A 16,304-nucleotide genomic window follows, 5' to 3' on the forward strand; every position below is an offset into this window, starting at 1 on the left:
TACTGAATAAGGGCAAGAGTCTTATTTACGTCCATCTTTGCTCCTGAAGTAGCTAGAATAGAGACCTATACATATGTACAGCGAATGCCACATTTGCCTGGTATACAGGCAAACATATATATCACAAGGAAGAAATGCTATACTAAAGCATATTTAATAGCTCAGATCTGAAGAATTCATTCTGGAAGGTAACCAAATATAAAAACAATTATTTTATTTTCCTTATTTCTACTTTTTTATATCCTCCATATTCCAGGCAACAATATTACTACCTATATAGACACATAAGATGGAAGCCTACAAATAGTACTAGACCATTATTTAATGTGCTTGAAAATGATTTAAAGCTATTAAGTTGGTCAGGCGGTGGTGGTGCACGCCTTTAATTCCAGCACTGGGAAGGCAGAGACAGGTGGATTTCTGAGTTCGAGGCCAGCCTGGTCTACAAAGTGAGTTCCAGGAGAGTCAGAGCTATACAGAGAAACCCTGTCTCAAAAAAACCAAAAAAAAAAAAAAAAAAAAAGCTAATAAATTGGGCATAACAATCACACTTGTGATCCAACCACTGGGCCAGCTGAGGCAGGAAGGTTTCAGGGTAGCCTAGACTTAAATACCAGAACACTGTCACCAAATGTGAAGATCTGAATATACTTGGCCCAAGGAGTAGCACTATTAGGAGGTGTAGCCTTATTGAAGTAGGTGTGGCCTTGTTGGAGGAAGTGTGTCACTGTAGGCATGGGCTTTAAGATCGTCCTCCTAGCTGCCTAGAAACCAGTCTTCTAGCAGCCTTCAGAAGAAGACGTAGAACTCTCAGTTCCTCCTGTACCATGCTTGCCTGGAAACTGCCATGTTCCAGCATTGATGATAATGGACTGAACCTCTGAACCTGTAAGCCAGCCCCAATTAAATGTTGTCCTATGAGTTGCCTTGATCATGGAGTCTGTTCACAGCAGTAAAACCCTAACTAAGACACACACACACACACACACACAAAAATAATAAATGAATAAATATAAATAAATAAATAAATAAATAAATAAATAAATAAAACCCACAAAGACAAGACAAATCTATGGACTTATTCCCAGGAAAGTGTACATGCACACAAACATAATGCTTAGATATTACTTTAAGAAATTTATTTATAGGACCCCTAGAAGTATGTTTTCTAAGGGCAAGAGTCTTACGTCCATCTTTGTTCCTGAAGTAGCTAGAATATAGAGAGAGACCTATACATATGTACAGTGAATACCACAGTTCTGGTATATAGCCAAATATACAGGGGAAAAACGCATATTTAATAGCTCAAATTTAAAGAATCCATTCTGGAAGGTAACCAAAGTAGCAACTCCAGAAAGTTAATCATTAATTGTCATCAATTTTTGACAAACAGAATCATCAGGGTCATAGATACATATTTTTGAAATGACGCTAGTTACATAGCCATTCAAAAAGCAATAAATATAGCATAGTAAAACTACCCAAATTCTAATATCCTTTAGATGTAATCAAAATTCTAAGGCAAGGAAAGTAATGGCAGATTAATTAATCAGTTACTCACCTCTTCCTGGCAACTCACCCTCTCTACCCTCAACTTGAACAGCAGCACACTCTAAGCAGTTAACTTTACGCTGACAACAAGTCAGTGTTGTAAGACCATCCAAAAGTCTATTCTAAACCATGCTAACAGATTAGAAAAACAATACTGTTATATTCACATAAGCAGAATTCCAAACCTTGGAAAGGATCCCAAGTATGACAACGGTAAAGATCAAGAATTACTTATATCTTAGAATATCTAGGCTAGCGTTAAGTTAAAAACATTTTTATTGTGTTTATTAAGGTATTTCCACATGCTTTTATGTGGAAAAAAGTATCTATAATTAGTTTGTGTTTTGAAATCTGACTGTTCATCTCATCAAAATCAATTGGAACATGTTTTAAAAAAATACAGACTTCTCCATTTCCAAGCTAAAGTAACAGATCCATAATAAGACCTGAGACCTGTATATTTTATAAGCTTACTTGGTGATTCTAATGCAGCTATGTAAAAGCTTAACATAACAGTAAGAATAACAGCAGTCTATGTATGGAAGGCTACGAGCAGTGAGGGATGTCTCTAGGTGAGACTTGGCCCACAAGACCAACAGGGCACATGCTCTGAATAAAAACTATTTTGATGTACCTTACCACAAACAAAGGGCTGCCAGGCCACTTTCATTAGGCTAAGAAGAAGCATTTCTTTTAATTATTCTGTTTGTCTAGAAGCTTCTCTTAGGGGTTATTCTTATTACATATTGAAAATAGTTTGCTATTTTCAGCATTAATATATACCTGAACTGCTGAATATGCACTGTAAGGAATTGTGTCAGACTTTATAAATATGCATTTTCAAGAAACTATTAACTATAAGTACAAACAAGAGGTAAAAATATAGATAGAAAAACAAAATATAAGTGATCTATATATATCCAACAAATTCTCTTAGGTGTTCTTACAAAACTGACTTGGTAGAAGTAACATACAAAGTATAAATCTAAATATTTCATCACAGAAAAGATATGACTCCTTAAAAGTTACCAGGTTCCATTAATGCCAATAAGAAGATGCTACTACATACAGGATAACACAATACTCAGAAACCTATCGCACCATAAAATTCCTCAAGATTTCTTTCACTCTTTTTTAAAAGAAAGAATGTTGTCTTTCATTCTAAGTATCCCAGAGAGTAGGGAACCCACTCTAAATGCATAATTGTCTTTATCTGTAAAATAGTTATAATAACCTTTGACAAACATTTTTGTGTTCAGTGAATAAGAACATTTTGGGGAGTGAAGAAACAGTTTCTCAATCACTTCAGATATGAGAATCTATATTACTTTTGAAATCATTAAGAAGACAACTGGTTGTTATCATGTAGAAGAATGCCAATCAATCCATTCCTATCTCCTTGTACTAAGGTCAAATCTAAGTGGATCAAGGAGCTCCACATAAAACCAGAGACACTGAAACTTATAGAGGAGAAAGTGGAGAAAAGCCTCGAAGATATGGGCACAGGGGAAAAATTCCTGAATAGAACAGCAATGGCTTGCGCTGTAAGATCGAGAATTGACAAATGGGACCTCATGAAACTGCAAAGCTTCTGCAAGGCAAAAGACACCGACAATAAGACAAAAAGACCACCAACAGATTGGGAAAGGATCTTTACCTATCCTAAATCAGATAGGGGACTAATATCCAATATATATAAAGAACTCAAGAAGGTAGACTCCAGAAAATCAAATAACCCCATTAAAAAATGGGGCTCAGAACTGAACAAAGAATTCTCACCTGAGGAATACCGAATGGCAGAGAAGCACCTGAAAAATGTTCAACATCCTTAATCATCAGGGAAATGCAAATCAAAACAACCCTGAAATTCCACTTCACACCAGTCAGAATGGCTAAGATCAAAAATTCAGGTGACAGCAGATGCTGGCGAGGATGTGGAGAAAGAGGAACACTTCTCCATTGTTGGTGGGATTGCAAGCTTGTACAACCACTCTGGAAATCAGTCTGGCGGTTCCTTAGAAAATTGGACATAGTACTACTGGAGGATCCAGCAATACCTCTCCTGGGCATATATCCAGAAGATGTCCCAACCGGTAAGAAGGACATATGCTTCACTATGTTCATAGCAGCCCTATTATAATAGCCAGAAGCTGGAAAGAACCCAGATGCCCCTCAACAAGAGGAATGGATACAGAAAATGTGGTACATTTACACAATGGAGTACTACTCAGCTATTAAAAAGAATGAATTTATGAAATTCCTAGCCAAATGGATGGACCTGGAGGGCATCATCCTGAGTGAGGTAACACAATCACAAAGGAACTCACACAATATGTACTCACTGATAAGTGGATATTAGCCCAAAACTTAGGATACCCAAGATATAAGATACAATTTGCTAAACGCATGAAACTCAAGAAGAATGAAGACCAAAGTGTGGACACTGTGCCCCTTCTTAGAATTGGGAACAAAACACCATGGAAGGAGTTACAGAGACAAAGTTTGGAGCTGTGACGAAAGGATGGACCATCTAGAGACTGCCATATCCAGGGATCCACCCCATAATCAGCTTCCAAACGCTGACACCATTGCATACACTAGCAAGATTTTGCTGAAAGGACCCAGATATAGCTGTCTCTTGTGAGACTAGGCCGGGGCCTAGCAAACACAGAAGTGGATGCTCACAGTCAGCTAGTAGATGGATCACAGGGCTCCCAATGGAGGAGCTAGAGAAAGTACCCAAGGAGCTAAAGGGATCTGCAACCCTATAGGTGGAACAACATTATGAACTAACCAGTACCCCGGAGCTCTTGACTCTAGCTGCATATGTATCAAAAGATGGCCTAGTCGGCCATCACTGGAAAGAGAGGCCCATTGGACACACAAACTTTATATGCCCCAGTACAGGGGAACGCCAGGGCCAAAAAAAATGGGAATGGGTGGGTAGAGAAGTGGGGGGGAGGGTATGGGGAACTTTTGGGATAGCATTGGAAATGTAATTGAGGAAAATACGTAATAAAAAATATTAAAAAAAAATTTTAAAAAAAGGTAAATGTATGATGACACACACTGGCAAGTAAAGTAAAACCATCTTCAGTGTGTAGTGTATAGAATGATCCAGAAAAACATAAACTGCTGCTATCAAATCCAGAAACTCAAAGCTTGATGACCTTTTGTGCCAACTTTCAAAACTGATGAATCAGAATATAAGAGCAACTGAACCCATAAGCTGAGACTGCTGACACTCTTCTATACAAGTGTCTTAAGTGAACATCTCTCCAGAAAGTTATAAAAGTAGTTATGGGTGGCGGCTGGAGAGATGGCTCTGGTTAACAGCACTGACTGTTCTTCCAGAGTTTCTTAATTCAATTCCCAGCAACCACATCTGTAATGGGATCTGATGCTGTCTTCTGGTGTATCTGAAGACAGTGACAGTATACTCATATGTATAAAATAAATAAATCTTAAAAACGGGGAGGGTGCTGAAGAGATGGCTCAGCGGTTAAGAGCACTGGCTGTTCTTCCAGAGGTCCTGAGTTCAATTCCCAGCAACCACATGGTAGCTCATAACCATCCATACCCTGTTCTGCCTTGAAGGCATACATGTAGGCAGAATACTATATACAAAATAAAGTAATTAATTTGAAAAAGAAAATGTAGTTGTCCAGCTTGGCCTTAAAAACCTAGCTAGTATTGAAGAGCCAGTGGTTAATTTTAACAAATGCCTTCTCAAAAACATTACCTTAGTGGCAATCACAATACAAATATGCCAACAGATTCGTCTATACATAGAAATATCAATATTTGAAATAGAATACTAGTGTTAGCACCTTTGGGAATGAACCAAATAATGGTTTCACTACAGTGAAGTGTTTCAGCAGAATTTTTTTCTGCTGCCTTCTGTTTCTACTGAACAATGCACTTGGTAATGTACTTCTGAAATAAGTTCAAAACACATTCCCACTGCAGCTCTGGACTCCAGAGAATCTTTGCAAAAAATAAAAAGAAACAAGTTTTCAGCAAAGTATGGTGATGACTCACTTTCACTTCAGTTCAGAGAAGCTGAAGCTGAGAAGAGCTTCTCCAAATTTGAAGCCAGCCTAGGCTCCATGAGTTCAAGGTGAACTTGACTTTGGCTTCAAAGAGAGACACTATCTCAAAAACTTAAGTAAATAAAACAACTCTAATTATAATTTGGTAATCTTATCAAAACATTTGAGACACCAAGAATGCTGATATGGTTAGCATTATAAGTATTTGGCCACATATTTATCAACATCATAAAATAAGAACTATAGAATCAAGAAAAATAGTATCCTTTGTATTTCAGAATTCAAATCTATAAATAGCCCATTTCCCTTAAGTGAGAATACTGGAGATAATCAGTTTGAATAAATGGCTATATAACATACACACACAAACACACACAAAAGGCCAGAACAATGTTTCCAATCTAAGTCATCAAAGGTCCACGACAATATTCATGTTACCTCAAGCAATAATTTAAGTTCTGTTTCATTTAATTAATTAATGTAAAATGATCACATACAGCACAAGATTTTCATCCACGGTACAAAACAGTCTTCTCTCCTAACTCAACATACTGCTAAGTGCACAGAGTGCAGAACAGTTTTATTATCCCTCTGACAAACACACTGCTAAAAAAATTAGACCTGAACATACTCAGGCCAAGGTATAATATGGCTCTAAATATTTCAACTAACATTTCTTCTACATTCAAAACAGTTGAACACTGGGCCGTTTTATAAACTTCACAAATATATGCAGTATCCCATACACAGTCCGTGGTTTTCCTAAGATCTTTAGATCAAACTAGATTGTATATGTTACAAAGAATTTGCCAACTGCTTGAGAGGAAGCAGCGTCTATGAGATGGGATGAGTTTACCCTTTCAGTGCTTATACATACTTAGAAATCACCATTTCTCTCACTCAAAAAACATGAACTTAAAAACTGTCATGAAACAGAACACCAAAAATTTATCCTGTTACATACTCATTGCCTAGAAATGCTTAGCTTAGTAGTTATTCAATAGTGTATGGGATACAAATTAAGAACAGAATTATCTATATCATACTGGCACAGAAAGCTAAAACAGGAAAATAATTCAAGCCCGGTAGTGATGGCACATGCCTTTAATCCCAGCACTTGGGAGGCAGAGGCAGGCGGATTTCTGAGTTTGAGGTCAGCCTGGTCTACAGAGTGAGTTCCAAGACAGCCAGGGCTACACAGAGAAACCTAGTCTTGAAAAACCACAAAAGGAGGAGGAGGAGGAAAAGAGAAGAAAGAAAAAAGAAGGAAGAAGAAAGAAAAGAAAGGAAAGAAAGAAAAGAAAAGAAAGAAAGAAAAGAAAAGAAAGAAAGTAAGTTCAAACAGAGGGCAAAGTACTTGTCTCGAAAGCACAAGGACTTGAGCTCAGATTCCCAGCATCCACATAAAAGGCTGGGTACAGTGAGTATCTGTAAACCTAGCAGCAGAGGGCGAGAGGTGGAGACAGAGCATCCCTGAGATTTGCTGACCATCTTGCTCTGTTAGTGAGCTACAAATTCAGGAAGAAACCCTGCCCCTAACAATAAGGTAGAGAGCAATAGAGGAAGATATCCTGCATCAAACTCTGAACTACATATATAACTGCACATACACAAACACACAAAGAAGGTAAATTCTAAACACATTCAACAACACAATCAAATAGGTGTTGGGTAGATCCAGGAAAATAATTCCCAGGAGAGCACCATTATGCTGGTACACCATTATAATTTACATTAATTCTAATATAGATTTGGCAGCGACAAAAACCAGAATCCAATCAAATCACTTTGGTTCTTTTTTAAATCTCAATTTCCTTATTTGTAAACTGTAAGACAAGACTAAATGAACTACTTCCTATATGATCTGCAATGAGGTTTCTGTGAAAGCAGCAGAGTTACTCATTTTGTACTAACAGAACAGATATGATTTACCACAGTAGATATCACACCACTCAAGCAAAAAATATGAGAGTGAAACATACAAATGGAAATAAGTTACATCACAGTAGTCACTGCTAGACAAACGTGGTAGTGTATACCTGTAATCTAACTACTTGGGAGGTGGAAGCAAGAGGATCTGAGTTTGAGGCCAGTGCTACAGTCTTTAAAAAAAAAAAAAATTGCAGCCACGAACCACCAAAAGTTACATACACAATATTCTGTTAAAATTCCTTAAATGAAAATTTATCACACATTTACTCATTACAAATACAAAAAGAGAATTCAGTTTTGGCAAAGACAAACATAACAAGACATACAGGTAAAATTGATATCCCCTAGTAGAAAAAAAAGATCTGAGCATGAATATAAATGCACATATACGCATCCACAAGAAGAGAGAGAAAGGAGGGGGGAGAGGGAGGATGAGAGGGAAGAGGAGAGGGAGGAGGAGAGTGGAAGAGGGGGAAAGGGAAGAAGAGAGGAGAATAAGAGGAGGGGGGGGGGGAGAGAGGGAGAGAGCAAGAAGAGCAGTGATACTGTTCAATGCTAGAGCTCTAGCGTAGGCCTCGGGTGGATCCACAGTATTGGGTTGTAGCGAGAGAGTTAGAGAAAGAAACATGCAGGACTTTCCTAATACCAAAATAACTCACAGGCCTATGCTCAAACTTCATAATCAAAAATGTTTGCCTTAAAAATAAATCAACTTTCTGCTTTAGGTAAGAAGCAACAAAAGGAATCAATTTTAAGCTTCCTATCAGATTCAATACATCAATATCTGTAATATCTTTCATGTAAATTCTATTCTTGGAACTATGTTAAATATTTCACAGATAAAAAGAACAGAAAGGTTGAGATCTCTGCCCACAGGAAAATCTTCTCAATCTTATTTGCAATTTAATATTGAAATATAAAAACATAGTGACATTTCTCTAATATCTTTCCTAAGGAAGAAATCAGAAAAAAAGTTCAACAATTCCAACCCTCATGTACATTTCAAGATATCTTGAAGCTAGAAGTCCTATAAACAGATTTTATAAATAAACCAGATCCAGGTATACTGGGATGAACTACATCCCTGAAGGCATTTTTACAAAAGGTATGAGAAAGAGTGCCTTGAATGAATAACCTTACAATAGGCATATTTTATAAGAAAAAAACAGAAATATTTTAATCAAAATCATTAAGGTAAAAAAAACCATCTAAAGAAGTGGAATTTCTATAAAATTAACATGAATACAAATAATAAAATTAGTATGGTTAAGAAAGAAAAATCAATTTGATAGTTTCTAAGTTCAAGCTAAGTAACATTGCTATTGCTTGTGATTATAGATACAGTGTCTTGTCTACTACTATGAGTGGCAGGACTATAATAAGGAGCTATACACATCAACCAAGTCTAAGAAAGGAAGTCCAGTAAACCATTACATCTCACTTTCAAGAAGGCTGTATCAAGTAGGCTACTTTTTTTCAGTGCTACCTCAATATTTATTGCTAAAATCTTTTAAATATTAACTGCTGAAACAAAGCAATTCTAGCATTTGTCCCCTAAGTAAAATTAGGTAATCTAAGTTCTGCACTGGTTCTATTATCTCATGATGGAATGACACAATACACTTTGTCTTTATAGCCCATAGTACGTTTTCACATCCATTATTTACACATTTCAACAACCCTATGAAGAAAATCAAGAATCATTGTCAGTATTTCATTGATAAGGTAGAGCTTAGGGAAATAGGTCAACTGGTAGAAAGTTCACGGCTGGAAGTACTTAAATTAAGAATAAAACCCACATGCTCTGACTCTATATAATTTATATTCAACAGTGTCACATGAATGGAAATGAATTCCAAATCTTTGATTAAATTTTAATTCTAAATTTTTAAAATCTGTGCCTTTGCCATTTCAAACTCTAATCATAGAAACTAAGAACAAATGCAAACAGTAATGAGTCTATAAAAGATCACCTGTGCATTTGCATGTTAAGAAAAAACTAAAACACTTAACAACAGTTCAAATACAGTAAAAACACCATAAAGCTTGCTTTCTTTAACCTAATGGATTTATCATACTACAGCATACATAATTCACTTACAGAGTAAATAACATTAGCTCTAAATTACAGATACTATATATGACTTAAGAGAAAACATAACTGTTGAAAAGTCTTCACTCTTTCTAGTTTTAATCTACTCTTGGTGATGTGTTCCCGCCAGGACTCTACTAAAAACCTCAACTGACATATGATTCAGGCAGAAATGTCTATGAAAGGCCTATGTATTAAGTCTTGGCCTCAAGCTCTGGGAGACGCTGGCAACATTGGGAAAAGGGGTCTGGTCAGAGAAAGCTAGGTCACTTGGAGCAGAATCTTCAAAGTGTTACCTGACTGTAGTCCCTTTGCTTACTGGCCACATGAAGTTAGCAGCTTATTCTTTCCAACTGTCCCACCGTTGTTGTCTCACCAAAGTGCCCAAACTCTCAAGGCTACTGATTATACATTGAAACCTCTTTGAAGAGTTAAAATAAACATTTCCTTGTTATAAGCTTATTTACTTCATTTGTTCTGTCTGTAGTTAAAAGCTATCACCATAATCAGCTAAAATAAGAAAATTATTAGAATTGTTTGGGTTTTTTTTTTTTTACCTGAAAATAAGAATTTTACTATTGTGTAGGCACTGACACTGTCCTCACTATCAACTGATGTTTTTAATGGAAGCAGGAGGTACACTTACAAACTCTGCACAGAAAGGATTCCTATTCAAGAAAATATTATGATGACAACTGCTATGAACAAAGATAGAAGACCCTGGAGATGAATTATTATATAAACTACACCAATTACTAAAGAGTAAATGTACTACAAAGCATCCAATACCTTATTACACACATACACAAATAGGTCTCAATTTCATCTATGATCCATGTGACACACCTCACATGACTTACCTCATCCTGGACACCACTAGTAGTAGTCAACTTGCTCCCATCAGTGATTGTAATTATTATTGCTGGCTCCAAGAAAAAGGGGTTTCTTCCCTAAAGTCAAAACAAAACAAAACAAAAGGATATCAAGGCTTAAGTTCTGGTTTAACCTTTAGTTACAAAACCAATTCTTAGAAAAGAATGCCCACAATCCCTCTGGAATGTTTATCATCTTCCTTTTCATCTTTAAAACATTTTATTGCATTTAATTTGTGTATATGTATACTCAAATGTCAGAGAATGTGTGGAGGTTGGAGGACAGCTTGCAGGAAGTTTGTTCTTTCCTACTATGTGGGTCCTGAGACTCAAACGCAGTTTGTCAGGCTCAGTAATCAAATACCTTTTTATTATCCACTATGCTATCTCACTAAACCAATCTCTTCCGTTAGTAAAATTTAGATATATCATATATTGTACATTTTAAAACACATTTTAGAATATATACTGCCAGACAGTGGTGGCGCACGCCTTTAATCCCAGTACTTGGGAAGCAGAGGCAGGCAGATTTCTGAGTTCGAGGCCAGCCTGGTCTACAGAGTTCCAGGACAGCCAGGGCTACACAGAGAAACTCGGTCTCAAAAAACAAATTAAAAAAAAAAGAAAGAATACATACTAATAGTACTGAGCTCTAGAGATATAAAGACAGATTTCTCACTTTTTTATATACTCTTGTGTTTTTACTTTTATAGTATATAATTATTATTTGTGTATGTTAGAAAGCATATTTTCTTTAAAAAATTATATTACGCATAATAATGTTTGGCCTGCATGCATGTATATGCATCATGTGTTTGGTTGGTGCCACAAAGGCCAAAGGAAGGCAGAAGACAGTTCAGATGCCCTGAAACTAGAGTTACAGACAACTGCAAGATACCCGAAGTGAGTGCTGGGAACTGAACCCTAATCTGACAGACCAGCAAATGTTCTTAACCATTGATCCATTTCTACAGTCCCAATATTTAACTTCTTAAACAGTATCCTCATAGCTGAAGTCTAGTAATTTGAATTTTTCAAGGCTTTCACAAACCAGTAATAATCACCTCTTAGTCTTTTAGCTAAAATCAAGTATAGTACAAACTGGAATAATAAAGATAGTACTCTAGGAATATGGTGGTCCACACCTGTGATCACAGCATGTGGAAAATTAGCCATGCATTTGAAGCTAGCTATCTCTAAATACAAAACAGTCTAAAAGCTTGGTGCAATGGTACACAACTCAAGTTCTAGCACTAAAGAATTGAGTCAGGAAGACAAGGGATTTCTAAGACTACATAGAGACAGTCATTGTCTTGCTCCCTTGACCCCTGCCTTAGGGGGTGAGGGGGCTAGGAGAAAAATGACAGTATTTTAAAAAGACAGTGCCCATAATCATGTCTCAGCAAGTGGCTAGTACATGGAAAGGACTTCAAAAACTAATTTCACAAAATTATTAGGGTAGCCTCAGATTAGCAAAACTAGCACAAGTCTAAGACAAGGAGTTAAAGTTAAGGATGACTACACCTCAAGTAAATGCTTGGAAAAGGATGTATAAAAACAATGATAGCCAAGAAACAAAATGGCATGCTGCTATCAAAGGCTCTCTATAAGATGAATATACTTCAGTGTCTTCCATTCAAATCCTAGTCTAGCACAATGCTATAATGATCATTTCAAGGTATTAAGTTTTGGGAAAAACACACACAACCTTGCCTTTTACATACAAATGGTACCCAGTTGAGAACTAAGCACATCCAATATTAGCCCTTTAATTTATTATTATCTTGTTTTTTATTGTTGTTGTTGTTGCTGTCATTGTTAATTTGGGGGTAAGGAAGACACATGCCACAGCATACATGTGTTAAGTCAGAGAACAACTTTAGTAGCTCATTCTCTCCTTCCACCACCTGCCACGTTATCAGACTTCGAGGCAGCCCTCCATGAAGGCTTCTGAACCAGCCCTCCACATTAACTCTTAAAAAAAAAAAGACAGACTGGGGAGATGGCTCAGGCAGTAGAGTGGCTGTCACACAAACATGAGGACCTAAGTTTAGATCTAGTACCCAAGTAAAAAACCCAGGCACAATGGAGCACAACTGTAAACCCAGCCAAGACAGAAGGGACTGAAGACAAACAGATCTCTAAAACTCACCGGCCAAACCGCTAAAGCTCTCCAAGCATTTACTTGAGGTAATCATTGATTTCACTAGCTGAAATCAATATGCTCCAGCTTCAATGAAACCATGTCTCAAAAACATTGGGAACACCTAACAATAACCAATGCCCTCCACACACACCACACACTCACATAATAAAGAATAAACAGGAAGACCAAATATAGAAATTTCAAGTAGGTAGAACTTGTCTGAAACTGAAGATGCTTATACATTACATATACTCACAGTCTCCACAACAAGAGACTGAATTCAAGACTAGCCTATAGTAAGATCCCTATCTCAAAAAAGGAGAGAAATTCAAAGACATTTAAACTCTCTATTGTAGGCAGCAAAAATTGAATGAAGTTTACTGGATCTGACATATACCAGTATATGATGAAGTTTAGTGATATAAAAATCAGTTGGAGATCTTAGTAAAATATAGTTGTTCATTGAGTGTTTTCAACAAGTTTGGGAGATGCTAATGTCCACAGACCACACCTCCAATAGTAAGGAAAAGGGTTATATGCATAAATCATCTTCAGGTTTTTTGTTTGTTTCCCCTTCTCATTTACTACTCTCCATTCCTGGCAATATTATAGCACATACTATTGACTGAATAAAATTTACAGTTACAGTAATTATATGATTAGAATCTAATCATTATAAAGGAGGGAGATCTGCTAAGTATTTTGATCAAGTCATGCAAACTTGTAAGTAGCACGTTTCTCAAATTGACGCCTAAAAGAAGTTCTAAAAAGTGAAATCTTCTGTTGATTAGAACACCACCTTTGAAGAGTTCTCGTATGCACATAAAAGCTAGTAAGTAGTGTTTACATCTGTAAGTCCAACACTCAGGAGGCAAAAACAAGATGATTCCTTGGGCTTGCTGGGCAAATAATCAAGCGGAACAGGTGAGCTCTGAGAGTACTGAGAGACTCTGTTCCAAAGAAATAAGCTGGAGAAGCAACCAAGGAATGTCACTGACCTTTGGCCTCCTCATCCACACCCACTTTCCTACACATGCAGACAGACATGCAGAAAGACAGACAGACAAACACAAATAGAGACTGACTCTAAATATACAACAGCATTAAAATGTCTCAAGATCCCTACAGAATGGAAACGATCGCCAGCATCCCTCTTCACGTTCAGCTTCTTGTACCAGTTACATGATAGTCAGATCCTTAAGCCTAAAAAGTTCACATCTTCTCACGAAGCCACATATTGGAAATGTCCATTTCCACCTAAGTTTTGTCTCTAGTAAAATACTTGTTATATTCCTGTTTAAGACCTATCCAATTCCTACTCGTTCCAAAGAGCCCAGTTTAAATCTCTGTTCTTATATGAAGTTTTCCTACTAAGGCCTTCAGTAGCCAAACCTTTCATTTCTATAAACTCTAGTAGTAAAAATTTCCAAGCTTTACATAAGCATTCCTTCAAATAAACATGGGGTTTTCAGTGGTTTTGTAGAGCATATTTAATGTCAGTCAGTTACATATCTGTGGGACCCCTGAGATAGTAGCTTTGAGCCCACAGAATGGATCAGGGGTAGCCTGAACAACCTAACAAGAAGCTGTCTCAGAATGGGAGGATGCACTTAATCCTGTGGAAACTTGATGGATGCCTCAGGGAAGAGGGAAGCTGGGGGGGGTGAGGTGGGGGTGAGTGGCCAGGTGGAGGAGCACCCTGGGGTAGGGGGGTAAAGAACTCTTGTGAGGAGTGACAGGAAGGGAGGCAACTTTTGGAATGTGAATAAATAAAAGAAGTAAAAAACAATAATAAAAAAATTCTTGACTTTGTGAAAAGCTAATTTAAGGATCAAATGGGAAATCTAATTTAATAATTTAAAGGGAATTCGGTCTTGCATTTAAACTGAATTCTAAAGTCTGAAAAAGATTAAAGCCGGGCGTGGTGGCGCATGCCTTTAATCCCAGCACTGGGGAGGCAGAGGCAGGTGGATTTCTGAGTTCGAGGCCAGCCTGGTCTACAAAGTGAGTTCCAGGACAGCCAGAGCTATACAGAGAAACCCTGTCTCGAAAAACCAAAAAAAAAAAAAAAAAAAAGATTAAGCAGATTGGTTTTGGTAATTCCTAAAAACTAGTAGCAGGCAAACAGATTTTATACTGGTGCAGAAAGAGAAATGAAGATATGAGGATAATTCTACTGAAGAAATATGAGTCGTATATATAAAAAAAACCTAATATATCAATTGTATTACAGAGACTAGGTAAAATTAATGTGGGAAAATCAATGCAGCAATATGTTTGATGACAAAAAAGTATAATAAATGCAAAGATATAAACATATTTTCAAAGTCAGGGAAATGAAGACAGGACAACACTCAATTTGCCTCATCCAGATCTAGCCTATCCTCAAGTTTAATGATTTCCTTGGGTTCTCACTACCACAGTCATACACTACCTTGGTAAAAGCCTGGCTAGTTGTTGTTTTCCTTTCTTTTTTCTTTTTTTTTTCCTTTTTCTTAAGTTCACTCTGTGTTTATGAGTGTTCGCCTGCACATACTTCTGTACACCACATGTATGCCTGCTACCAGAGGGTGTCAGATCCCCTGTGACTAAAGTTATATACAGATGGCTGTGAGCTGCCATGCAGGTGCAGGGAACTGACTAGGTCCTCCAAAAGAACAGTGCTCTCATCAGACTCTATCTCTCTCTTCTTCTCCAACTTCATAAATCATTTCTTGAACTCAGCAGTCAAATTCAATTTTAAATACTCTAACAAGCAGACCTTGATTGTATGTCAAAATAGGAAGATTCTGGTTTCTTCTCTTTAAACATCCATGCCACAATCAGGCCCTCAAAAGAATAAATTTACACACATTACTGTCTTTAAAAACAAAAACACAGGAGTCCTGGAGAGACAACTCAAAGTTAGGAGTACTAGCTGCTGCTCTTCCAGAGGTCCTTGGTTTAATTCCCAGTACCCATGTGGAGGCTAACAGACATAACTCTTTCAAGGAACTCAACACTTTCTTCTGGCCAACAAAGCACCAGGCACACATGTGATGCAAACACACACACTCCCCCAAACACCTATTCACGTAAAATAATTTTTACTTTTTTAAATTAAAAATTTTAAAAAACATAGAATTAGGGCTGGTGAGATGGCTCAGTGGGTTAAGAGCACCCGACTGCTCTTCCGAAGGTCCAGAGTTCAAATCCCGGCAACCACATGGTGGCTCACAACCATCCGTAACGAGATCTGGCGCCCTCTTCTGGAGTGTCTGAAGACAGCTACAGTGTACTTACATATAATAAATAAATAAATCTTTAAAAAAAAAACATAGAATTATACAACAGCTCTATATATATAGTGAGAAAATAGTCAATATTACAGATCACAAAAATAAGCAATAAAGCTTTACATTTTTGAAAGGAAAAAATTCACAACATGGGTATTACTTCTCATATGCTAGGGCTTAAGAGTCCATCTTAACTGGGTAAGACAAAGTTAGTTTTTAAACCTTTTTTTTTTTTTTTCAATTGAGTGTTTAGTCTTGAAGTTCCAAAATACCCTTAGGAATATTTTACGTTTTCTAAAATCTAACAAGGTTCAACAGCTTTAAGACTAAGAAAAATTTTTTAACAAACCAACATCAGTTTTGTCATTCATCAGTCATAAACTG

General features: G+C 36.9%; 1 protein-coding gene across 4 annotated transcripts in view; it reads right to left on the reverse strand.

Moving 5' to 3' along the window:
• Positions 1-16,304, reverse strand: part of Ints6 (integrator complex subunit 6) — an 86,079-nt gene that overhangs the window by 57,711 nt on the left and 12,064 nt on the right. For all 4 annotated transcript variants that reach the window (XM_021181563.3, XM_085828714.1, XM_021181564.3 and 1 more), the window contains exon 4: positions 10,488-10,577. In XM_021181563.3, the coding sequence (XP_021037222.1) occupies positions 10,488-10,577 (90 nt within the window). The remainder of the gene's footprint in view (positions 1-10,487; positions 10,578-16,304) is intronic.

This window comes from Mus caroli, unplaced genomic scaffold, assembly GCF_978045245.1.
Source record: "Mus caroli unplaced genomic scaffold, Mus_caroli_1 scaffold_12, whole genome shotgun sequence".
In the NCBI taxonomy this organism is placed as follows: Eukaryota; Metazoa; Chordata; class Mammalia; order Rodentia; family Muridae; genus Mus; species Mus caroli.